Below are 11,946 nucleotides of genomic sequence, written 5' to 3'. Positions count from 1 at the left end.
ACACTCTCTCTCTCTCTCAAATAAAAAAATCTTTAAATATAGACACATTAATCCTCCTGAAAACACTATGCAGCAGGTGCTTCATTAGCCCCGTTTTACAGATGATGAAACTGAGGCCCCGTGAGACTGAATAACTTGCCCAAGGTCTGCAGTCCAGCTCCAGAATCCACAGCTCTTGCATGCGTATTGCAGTAGTTTAGGCGAGAGAGAATAAAGTGTTGCCTGACGCTGTCAGTGAAGATGGTGAGGAGGAGATAATCAAGAGGAATGCTAAAGAGATAGCCTCGTTTGAGAGGCGTGCAAGGGGCAGGCCGTTTCCGGTTGGCCAGATGCCAGGCTGGGAGGGTGGGGCAGGAAATCCAAGAGACAGGTTTTCTACCTGCTGAACTTGCAGCACCTGTGGGACTTCAAGGGAAACTTCAAGAGGTGGCTGCATGAGGAGTCTGAGCTGCAAAGAGAAGTTTAGGAGGGAGGTCAGGCGCTGAAGGTGTGGGAGACCCTGGCACTTATTGGGTGGTGGCTGAAGCCAAGGGAGCAGGGGGGCTGGCCTGGGGAGGGCAGGGAGAGAAGAGAGCCAAAGCAGAGCCCCAAGGAACATCCAGATTTGAGGAATGAATGGAGTACTAAAGCCACAGAATGAGACTAATGTTCAGGAGAAATAAGAAGAGAATGAAGTCAGTGGGATTAAATGCTGCAGAGGTCAAATGAGACTTGAACAATAACCATTTCACCGTAAATACAGTTACAAGGCATACAGCAGACTGGAAGAAAATATTTTAACATAATTGACAACTGTGAGATAGTATGAGTAGATAGGGTAACAGGCCCTTTTATAAAGCACCAATGGGAGAATAAATTGATACAGTCTTTTACTGAAGCGTAGTTGATACACAATGTTATATTAATTTCAGGTATACAACACAGTGACTGGACAATTCTGTACATTATGCCATGCTCACCGCAAAAAGTGTAGTCACCATAAACTGGTACAGCCTTATTAAAATTTAAATGTGCACAGATATGACCCAGCAAAATTACACGTAAGCTACACAATCATACAAGTTCCCAAAGACCTGCATCCAAAGATGCTCGTAGCTAGACTTAAATATTCATCCATAAGGTAATTATCGGATCGATCATGATACATCTGCACCATGGACTAGTATGTTGTCACCGAAGAGACACCGAAGGGTGCGTCTACATGCACGCCCATGACAGCGTGTTAAGGTGCAGAATGACATAACCAGTTCAATATCATTTGTTTTAGGGGGAAAAGGAAGGAAAACATGTCTGTATATGCATGGGGGGGGGAGTCTGGAAAGATGGACACAAGATATGTGTGAATCTAAGGATGGAAAGGAGTCCTTCCAGTTCAACTTTAGACGATTTTCAGGTGTCTGTATTCTTTACAGTATGCACGCTTTGTTGTTGCAACAGTAAAGCCACTTTATTTAAGAGAAGGGCTTATTGGATGTCTCGGCCTGAGGTCGTCAGTCATGTTGGCAAGAGCTGTTTCGGCAGAGCAATGGGAAGGGAGCTAGCTGTGGTGGGCTGAGCGGTGAACGACAGGAGGCGAGGTGCAAGCAGCCCTCTCTCTAGAAGACCAGCCGTGAGGAGGGCGCTGGGGGTGTAGTAGCGGGAGGGGTCCCGAAACAGAGGGAGGGTGAGGGCAACATGAGCAAGCTCAGGGAAGGAGATGGCGGATGGGGCAGAAGGGCTAGGAGGCAGGACCCTCAAGGATGTGAGAGGCAGGGTGTCCCAGAGTCAGGGCAGGAATTCACCGGAAAGAGAAGGAGGGACGCTTTTCACGCTGACCCTAGAAGGAAGGAAGAGAGTGTGCCACAAGTGCAAGTCTGTTCACCGGGGGCTGGGGTGGCCTGCCTCTTCCTTGTAAAGAAGGAGGTGCATGTTCGAAACGCTCAGAGACAGAGGTTGACCAGCCACACCTCCCCCCTCAGACTGGCAGGCTCCTCCAGAAGCCCTTAGACAGGTAGGCGTGAAAATCCCCAGTGCTCATCACAGAATCTCCAGGCGGATGGATCCTTGGCCTGGAGTCAGAGTCCCAGGACAGACCTCACTTCTCCTTGGAGGGGACGCCTCCCCTGGTGGGCCTCCTGGAATTCACCCTGGTGACCCCAGGTCAGACATTTCCCTATAAAGTCTGCTTCTCTTTTTGCCTGCCCAAAAGCGCTGACTGCTCCCAAGCCCCGAGCCACAGAGGAGATCAGTGGCCCCTCCAACGACAACAGCAGCTGTCAAGGCAAACAGCAGGTAAGTGAGCTCTTCGGTGTTAGGGCCACCAGGGCTTCGCGTCTGATGGAACTTCAGTCTCCTCTCTGAGTCCCCTGAGAACTGACGTGTTGAATTGCAGAAACGTAGAGCTAAAGAGAACAAAGTCTTGGGGCGCCTGGGTGACTCAGTCATTAAGCGTCTGCCTTCGGCTCAGGTCATGATCCCAGGGTCCTGGGATCGAGCCCCACATGGGGCTCCCTGCTCAGCGGGAAGCCTGTTTCTCCCTCTCCTGCTCCCCCTGCTTGTGTTCCCTCTCTCACTGTGTCTCTCTCTGTCAAATAAATAAAATCTTTAAAAAAAAATAAAATAAAAAATAAAGAGAACAAAGTCTTCACTTAGACAGCATGGCACAAAAGAACTTTCTGCAGTCCTGGAGAGTGTTCTCGATCTGCACTGTTCAATATGGTAGCCATTCGTCACGTGTGGCCCTTGAACCCTTGAAAGGCGGCTGGTATGACTGAGGGACTACATTTTTCGTTCTATTTCAACTAAATTTAAGTAGCTACATATGCCTAGTGGCCATCGTACAGGACAATACAGATCTAGAACAATCGCCTCATTTTCTGACAGACCGCATCAAGGCCCGGAGACAACTGACTTGTCCGAGCTCATCCTGACCATCAGCAGTGGAACCAGCTGGTTCTTTATTCACCCCACCGTCCACATGCAGGTGGTGGGTTCAGGGGAAACGAAATCAACCTAATGAAAATCAAGAAGCGAGCCGGTAGGGAAATGTCAAATCTGCGCTCCCCTTTCTACACCTTTTTATTCCGTTGTCTGGGACAGAGAGGTTCCTAACCGAGCTCAGAAAGCTGAGGCTAGCATCCAGACCCTTGTTACAGTGGACAGAATACAGGATTTGAGGTGAGGTAAAAACATTTCTTAAAAACTGTTTAAAATCCAGTTCCCTGTGTCACTCTAATGAGGTTGCTTAACTCCCAGAGTCTGGTTTCCTCATTCAGAAAGTGCATACTTCACGGCTTTGTTGTGAGGATTAAATATGCACAAATTCTTTTTTTTTTTTTAAGATTTTATTTTTAAGTAATCTCTACACCCAACATGGGGCTCAAACTCACGACCCCAAGATCAAGAGTTGCCTGCTCCCCTGGCTGAGCCAGCCAGGCGTCCCTAAATGCACGAATTCTGAAAAGCTCTTTTCCCAGAAGCTGGACCCGAGTAGGCACCCAACATTACAGTTAATGTGACTGTTGCCATTCAGGCCAGAGCCAATGAAGATGCACAACAAAGTCAGCCCGGAAAGCCGACCCGCTGCTTTCCCTTCCTTGGGGGGTGTAGTGGGACAGACGTCATCACACTAGTTAACAAACTGTTCCAGAAATGATCACCACAACAGACGCTAACATCATGCTTGCTGCAAGTCTTAAGCGCTTTACAGGTAATCCCTCATTTGATCCTCAGCGCAATCCGACGAGTTAGATGCTATCATTGGCCTCATTGTACAGATGAGCAAACGGAGACTTGGAAAGGGAAAGTCACTGGCCCCGAGCTGCTTGGCTTGCTGAGTCCTTACCCGCTGCTTTCCTGGGCCTCTCTCTGTGTAGAACAAGCCTCTGTCTGGTTTTAGCATTGCCCGGCCAGGAGTCACGGCATTCTTCTCCAAGCATGGAAAAGAGAGAAGTGACAAAGAATGGTTGCGAGGTTCTTCCCTAGCGGTGGGCGAGTTTGTTGCCGGCTTCCAGCACTCTGCGGGCCCTGGGATGCAGGGGTGAGAGGCGAAGTGGAGAAGCCAGAGGTACGGTTTGCTGGGGTGGGGGCTTGGGAGGGAGCCGTGAATTAGTGGTCACTGTTCTGCCTGTATTTACCCTCCCCACTGTAATCAATAGCGAAGGTGACAAAAATACATTCTTAGTGTCACTCAACACTGCTTTCAAAAATGTGTTTGGATTTGGATAAGATGCGAATTTTTCCCAAAAGGCTTTCTTTCCAAATTAGATGGTCTTGGCTCCAAGGGTGGCCAGCTACTGCAGACTCAATCCCAAGTGTACAGGCCAAGAAAGAAGAGCAATGCCCCTCAGAGGGGTTCCTGGGCAGAGCAGATGGTTGGGCAGGGAGGTGAATGACAAGAGAAGTGAGTGGAGCCCCCACTTGGGGGTGGGGGTTCTCAAAGGGATGTGACATGGAGAAGGAATCTGTGAGGCTTCAAAGGCTCCGGGGTGAATGGGGTGGGGACAGGGGGCATTAGGTCCAGGCGCACCAGAACCTCAAGTTCCATCTCTGTCGTCTTCATGAGCTGCTCTCCTTTGAGATGGGAGAGATGTTCAAGAGCAGGAGGGTGGCTGGCTCCCGAGCAGGGGGCAGCCCGAGGCAGCTGGGGTATAGGGAGAGTCAGACAAGGCAGCTGAAAGAGCCAGGGACTGCTGAGACCAGGGCAAAGATGAGAGAAATCCATGCCGTCCTGGGCAAACCACTGCCTTTGCATGGGCCTCAATTTGCTCAACTGCGAAATGGAAAGATTGGCTAGAAAACACCACAGGTCCCTTACCAGTATGGAACTCTGCCAGTTCAGAAAATGACTCGTGACCCAAGAGCTGACCTGAGAATTAATTATTCAAGTTATCAAAAGCATTCAACAGCCTCAGAACTCCACCCTAGAATTGAGCAACCTAATCTGCCACTCACTTCCTCCACTCTCTTAACCACCACCACCCTGCCAGTCAGGCACATCTGCCCTCCTGGATGTGTCCTACAGGTGAAAGGCCCAGACTTCTGGTAAGTCTTGGAACACCCACCCTTCTCACCTTCCAGAATTCTCTGTTCTCTGTCCCCCTTGACACCCAGCCTCTATTGATCCCAGATATCTCTCCCTGCCCTGGGGTGGGCTTCATTCCTCTTAAGGCCTCCCTATCCCCAAAGGGAGAGCCCCTGCCCCTTTTCCTTACACCTCTCTCTGACAACCACTTAGGGCAACTCTCTGCCCAGCCCCTTCCCTTCCTGACTCAGCCAGTTCTCCTGCTTTGGCTAGGATGGGGTCTGAGGAAAGGCCAGACATTGTCTAGTCCCTCCTCCCCTATTATGAAATGCAAATATGTGTGGATTATATTCATAGAGAGAAAGAATGCTAGAATTGTATTAAAATGACTGAATTTTCTTTGTTCTTGAAAAGATTGCCTTCAATGTTTGGGATCTTGTAAATGCCTCCATTGTATAGCATTTTCATAAAATAAATTAGAATCATCCCATCCATGGCGTTTCTGAATGGCCGTGAGTCATTAAGGGTCTGGCCATTTCACTCAGTGAGGGAATCTCCTGCTTGTTCACCGAGAACATGACCAGGGGGTCAGTAGGAATCAGCCAGTTCAAGGGTGTTTGGCTAATCATTTCTGCAAGGGCTGTTTCTTTCATTCTGGGCCTACAGAATAGGTAAGAAAATATCAAACAATAGGAGTAAACTGTATACAGCCTGACTTCATGAGATCTCAAAAACTTAGCTTACAAATATATTTTAAATATGCTTAATATATGAGGTACGATTCTTTTTTTTTTTAAATGAAGCAGGTCTGTAGACTGTAAGTAGCACGTGGAGCCACCCACACCTACGTGGAATCCTGGTTGCAGCATTTGTAGTAGGCTCTGTGACCATGGGCTGGTGTCTGAGCCCCTCTGTGCCTGTCTTCTCGCCTGTAAATGGGGGCTAATCATTACCTGTAACCCTCCAGGGAGGTCATGTACCTATGAGGCACAAAGCAGACCCTTCCTTTAGTTTCTCCCTTTCACTGTCAACGCATCCTTCCTAGAGATTGGTAAGCTGAAAAACCCACAAGCATCCACAAAGTATTGTCCCCCCAGTGGCTGGAGGTCACTGCTCTGGCCTGCTTCTCTTGCCTGAGTTCTCCATCTCCTGACCTGACTTGCAGGGTCTCCCTCTGGACCCTCAAGCTGATCCCTCGTGCCTGGGAGCGGAAGCTCCCCTGTGTGCCCCCCAGCCCATCCCCCGCACAGATGAGCACTGGATATACCAGAATGAGGACTTACCAGTGAAGGATGCTTGGCTGCAGCTATCCCCTGATAAGGCAGTTTCTGCCACCGCCCCAGCCCTGCCTTCTCACACTGTAAAAGTCACCCATTTCCAGTGTACAACTAGTGGTTCTTAGTACACACACAAAGTTATACAATCCTCACCACTGTCTAATTCCTGAACACTTTCATCAGCTCGAAAAGAAACCCCCTCTCCAGCGCCTGGCAACCCCTGATCTACTTTCTGTCTCTACTGATTTGCCTATTCTGGACATTTCACATACATGGACTCCTACAGTATGAAGCCTTTTATGTCTGGCTTTTTTTTTTTTTTTTTTTTTGCTTGGAATAATGTTTTCAAGGTTCACCCACGTTATAGCATATATCAGTACTTCATTCCTGTTGTTGGTTGAATAATAGTCCATTGTTATGTGTATGCTTCCATTAGTTTCTCCATTTATCGGTTGAGGCACATTTGGATTGTTTCCACTTTTGGGCTATTACACTGTTGTGAACATTTGGGTACAAGTTTTTGCGTGGACATAGCTCTCCAATTCTCTTGGGTACATATCTAGAAGTGAAATTGCTGGGTCAATGGTAACTATGTTTAACGTTTTGAACAACTGCCAAACTGTTCTCCAAAGTAGCCGCACCATTGGTACATTCCCACAAGCAATGTATGAGGAGTCCAATTCTCCACATCCTTGTCAATCGCGTTACTGTCCTTCTTGTTTTATGATGATGATCCTATTGAGTATTGAAGTAATTCTGGAACCTTGTTACTTGATGTTTTTCTCTTTAATGCTGGTTCCATTTTGAGGTGGGTTACTGACTTGCATATGGTCCCAGAATGGTCATACCTTGTTATAAAGAAATGGCACAGTGGTGATAGATCTGGTGGTTCACAAGGAGCTCATTTGGGAGCTGGTTTACTTTAATTTACTTCCTCTTTGAAAACTGGGTAAATATTTCAGAGTGGCTGCAGCTTCCCCCAGAAGCAGACTTTGGGCTATCCCCATAACAAGGGCAGAGCCAACAGAAGCAGGTTTACCTGGATGTAGTCTGGGGGGCTGGGGAGTCAGGGATGGATGAAGGCACTCACTGGCAGGACACAAAGTGTCCCCACCAGAATTGAAAAGCCACCAAAACAAGGATAGTGTGTCTCCACCTGTCTCCACCTGTCTCCTCTGCTTCTCACTGCCTCTCCTTGTGCTGGGAGCACACTGGCTTTCTCTGCTCACCTCCACATGGCAGAACATGGCTGCCCAGAGCTCCCAAGACAGTCGGTTACATTTCCACCCGCTTGGAGAATCAGTCAGCCACCCACTTAGGGATTTTTAATATTTTTTTTCAAACTGCACAAATACTCCCACAGCAGGTCTTCTGCATCCTGAAAGAAAAACACTAGGCTGTAAATAAGCTTTCTTCTAGTTCCAGTATCCTTCAACTGTATGCTGTTACCCCTAAATCTATTTTTCCACACCCTTCTTCTAAAGACTTTCAGAAAGTGGGACAAAGGGGTTCCTCCCTCAGCTTTCTAGTCAAACCTCCATCTTTTTCTAGCAGTCAAACCCAATTGGATTGCCTGCTTAATCCCCCACATCAAGAACTGAATGGTACCTCATATTTCTGACATTAAATTCAGCCTGAATAGCCAGAGATGCTCACCACTGAAGAAACCAAGACATGTTCTGTAGGGATTGTTTGCAGGGAAGTTTCAACAATGTTTTAGGCGATGGTGATGTCATGGAAAATGCTCAGAATCTCTCTGGTTTTGAGGGAACTATACACTTTGTGCAATGTGCCATTTATCACTAAATGTGGCTCACAATCTAGAGCCACAACTACTTCCTAATGTGAAAGTTGCTTCTGTGTAATATACAAGCCAAGGCAAAGAATCCTGTCCAAGGTTCATGGGTAAATAGTCTGGAATCTGGGGAGAGATTATTGTGCAGTAACTCTCATTTCTCTTCTCTAGGCCAGGATTTAAGTTTGCCTCCAATATGGAAGACACTGACTGGTACAATTACGGCTTGGAAGATTTATTCAGTGAAAATTACAGTTACAGCACAGAACTGCCCTTTATTCCAGCAGACTCTGCCCCATGCAGGCCAGAATCCCTGGAAATCAACAAGTATGCAGTGGTGGTCATCTATGTCCTGATCTTCATGCTGAATCTGCTGGGAAACTCCCTAGTGATACTGGTTGTCTTACATAGTCGGGTCAGCCAGTCTGTCACTGACGTCTACCTGCTGAACCTGGCCATAGCCGACCTGCTCTTCGCCCTGACCTTGCCTCTCTGGGCCGCCTCCAAGGCACAGGGCTGGATCTTTGGCACACCCCTGTGCAAGGTGGTCTCGCTCCTGAAGGAAGTCAACTTCTACAGTGGTATTTTACTACTGGCCTGCATCAGCGTGGACCGCTACCTGGCCATTGTCCATGCCACACGCACGTTGACCCAGAAGCGGCACTGGGTCAAGTTCATATGCTTAGGCATCTGGGCCCTGTCCCTGATCCTGTCCCTACCCATCTTCGTCTTCCGCAGGGCCGTCAATCCCCCCTACTCCAGCCCAGTCTGCTACGAGGACATGGGTGCCAATACAACAAAACTGCGGATAGTGATGCGGGCCCTGCCCCAGACCTTTGGCTTCCTCCTGCCGCTGGTGGTCATGCTGTTCTGCTATGGGCTCACCCTGCGCACCCTGTTTCAGGCCCACATGGGGCAGAAGCACCGGGCCATGCGGGTCATCTTCGCTGTCGTGCTTGTCTTCCTGCTCTGTTGGCTGCCCTACAACCTGGTCCTGGTCGCAGACACCCTCATGAGGCTCCGGGTGATCAAGGAGACTTGTGAGCGCCGCAATGACATTGGCCGGGCCCTGGATGCCACCGAGATTCTGGGCTTCCTCCACAGCTGCCTCAATCCCTTCATCTACGCCTTCATTGGCCAGAAGTTTCGCCATGGACTCCTCAAGATCATGGCCTTCCATGGGCTCATCAGCAAGGAGTACTTGTCCAAGGACGGCAGGCCTTCCTTTGTTGGCTCTTCTTCAGCAAACACTTCTACTACCTTCTAAGCCCCCCACCCCGGCCCTGTCGCAGCCCCTCGGGGCTCCTCCCTCACCATCAGCATCCCGTTCCGAGCCTCATGTCCACTGGCTGTTCACAGCCTCTGTGTCAAGGCAGCCCCTGGGTGTGGTTGCAGGAAGTGACTGGGGCCGTGTCCTTTCCAGGCCCATTGTACAGTTTAGAAAGCCTGCCCTGGTCCCCCAGGCCTGACTATACTTACTCTGTCAGCTGCTAGAGCTCAGTCCACCCTACCGCTGAGCCCACAACACTCTGTTCTCTGAGGCAGTTAAAGACATTTAAAAGGCATTCCTTCAAGTGACTACAGAAAGTTCCTACATGGGGAGGCATCAGTGGTGAACGGCATTAGCTGCTGCCCCGACTGTCCCTTTCTCGCTAGCCAGCAAAGCCCACCTCCCTTGAGAGAGGCTGAGAAGGACAGATACTCACTTTCGAAGACTCCCTTGGCTAGGAGTGGCCCTGCCATTCACTTCGAACTACTTAGATTTCAGGGCAATGGTGTGCTGGTAAACCACTCTCCTGGGGGAAAGAAGTCCTGATTTGTAGCATTTACTGAGTTGCCCGGTATAAATGCTCCCGCCATGGCGATTTCAAGAGTTTTCAAGTAATGTAATGAGTGCTTTCACAAGCAGGTACAAACTGGCCCTAGGGCACTATTGCTTAAGAGGAAGTCTGCTGGGTCCAGGGACTCCTGGGAAGTAGTCCTGATTAAAAAAAGAGAGAGAGAGAGACACACACACACGCACACTCCCTTGGTTCTCACCTTTGAATATGGTTGTAGGATCTGATGTGACAAAGAGGCAAAAAGTGTGCTCAACACACTTAGGCAGATGGAGCAGATGAGAATAAAGAGCCCAGAAAGAAGCTTAAGTGTAAATGGCCAATGATTTTCAACAGGGGGCACCCAGACTATTCAATGGGGAAAGGATGGTCGTTTAACAAATGGTGTGGGCAAACCAGATATCCACACGCACAGGAATGAGCTTGGTCCCTTTCCTTATACTATGTACAAAAGTTGACTCAAAATGGGTCAAAGATCGACACGAGAGAGCTTCAACTATAAAACGCTAGTAGACACATATAGGAAAAGTTTTATAACATTGGATTTGGCAATGATTCCTTTGATATGATACCAAAAGCACAGGTAAGAAAAAAATAAATAGATAATTGGATTTCAGCAACGTTAAAAACTTGTGTGCTTCAAAGGACACTATCAACAGAGTGGAAAGGGAAATCACAGAATGGGAGAAAATTTTTTTAAATCAAATTTTATACAGTTTACTCTCCACAATATACAAAGAATTCCTACAATTCAACAACAAGAACAACAACAACAAAGACAGATAATAACAAGTGTCGGCAACGATATGGAAATACTGGTAGGACACTTGTGCATTATTGGTGGAAATGGAAATGGTGCAGCCACTGTAGAAAACAGTGCCTTGAAAGATGGAACAGAATTACTATCTGATCCAGCACCTCCATGTCTAAGTGTACACCCAAAAGAACTGAAAGCAGAGACTCAAACAGATGTTCGTACACTAATGTTCCTAGCAGCATTATTCACTATCACCAAAAGACAACAACCACCCAATGTCCATCAATGGATGATGGACAAACAAAATGTGGGGTATACATGCAATGGAATATCGTTCGGTCTTAAAAATGAATGAGCTTCTGGTATATGCTACAAACACGGGTGAACCCTGAGAACATGATACGAAGTGAAAGAAGCCAGGCAAAAATAGTGTATGATTCCAGTTATTGGATATACCTACAATAGTCAAGTTCACAGGGACAAGAACAAACAGTGGTTACCAGGGGCTGTGCAGAGGGGAAAATAGGAGGTAATTGTTTAATGGGTACACAATTCAGTTGGGGGTGATGAAAAGTTTCTGGAGATGGATAGTGGTGATACTGGTACAACAGTGTGACTGAGCTTAATGTCACTAAACTGTACATTTAAACTGGTAAAAGTGGTCAGTTTTATGTTGTGTGTATCTTACTACAATGGGAAAAAAAATAAAAACCAACTAGTTCCCAAAAGACAAATGTTAGCAACTGAACCAATTGTGGAACCATCTACCTATAACTTCTTGTTCAGGGAGATAATTAAAGGTCTTTTTTTTTCCTTTGTATAAGCCACTTTGAGTTGAGTATTTCATTACTTGCAACAAAAAGCATCTGAATTGCTACAGAGAAGTCAGGCAAGGGTGAACAGAGGTCCCGAACGTAGATTTATTTACAATAATTAAATCCCTTTGCTGTCTATTGGGTGCACAGATAGAAGGATTGAAATCGAGAGAGAAGCCAGCCTTTTTTCCTCCTTCATCCCCAGCGCAAGCCTGTTGCTGCTGGACATGTATTATGGAAGGATATATGTCCCAGGATCATCTAGTGCTTCTTATGTCTTTGGGTGAAACCAGAGTCAAGAGCGTCAAGGGTCAGTGTGTTTTACCAGATCAGCTGGACTGGGGAGCAGGAAGGCAGACAGCTCTGCTGAGCTCAACCAGCCACCCCTACTTTGAGTCTTCACTCTCTCCTCTCTCCCACTCAAAACACACACACACACACACACACACACACACACACACA

General features: G+C 47.7%; 1 protein-coding gene across 11 annotated transcripts; it reads left to right on the top strand.

Moving 5' to 3' along the window:
* The first annotated feature begins 1,826 nt into the window (after positions 1-1,826).
* Positions 1,827-11,492, top strand: LOC112838926 (C-X-C chemokine receptor type 2). Of its 11 annotated transcripts, none has more exons than XM_025891782.2 (5): positions 1,870-1,990; positions 2,189-2,271; positions 2,863-3,016; positions 3,878-4,045; positions 8,246-11,492. In XM_025891782.2, the coding sequence occupies exon 5, from the start codon at positions 8,271-8,273 to the stop codon at positions 9,339-9,341; it is 1,071 nt and encodes a 356-aa protein (XP_025747567.1). In that variant the 5' UTR covers positions 1,870-1,990; positions 2,189-2,271; positions 2,863-3,016; positions 3,878-4,045; positions 8,246-8,270; the 3' UTR covers positions 9,342-11,492. The 11 variants fall into 11 exon arrangements, 9 of the variants coding, with proteins under 9 accessions (XP_025747554.1, XP_025747567.1, XP_073734861.1 ...); XM_073878760.1 differs by having other exon boundaries at positions 3,855-4,045; XR_003212102.2 differs by lacking the exons at positions 3,878-4,045; positions 8,246-11,492 and adding an exon at positions 3,712-3,848 and having other exon boundaries at positions 1,827-1,990; positions 2,863-3,156.
* Positions 11,493-11,946: the final 454 nt, after the last annotated feature.

The sequence above is a fragment of the Callorhinus ursinus genome, unplaced genomic scaffold, assembly GCF_003265705.2.
Source record: "Callorhinus ursinus isolate GAN/ISIS: 27379988/994484 unplaced genomic scaffold, GSC_fseal_2.0 scaffold2, whole genome shotgun sequence".
Taxonomy (NCBI): domain Eukaryota; kingdom Metazoa; phylum Chordata; class Mammalia; order Carnivora; family Otariidae; genus Callorhinus; species Callorhinus ursinus.
The sequence above is the reverse complement of the archived record's forward strand: the minus strand, read 5'-3'. Positions and strand labels throughout refer to the sequence as shown.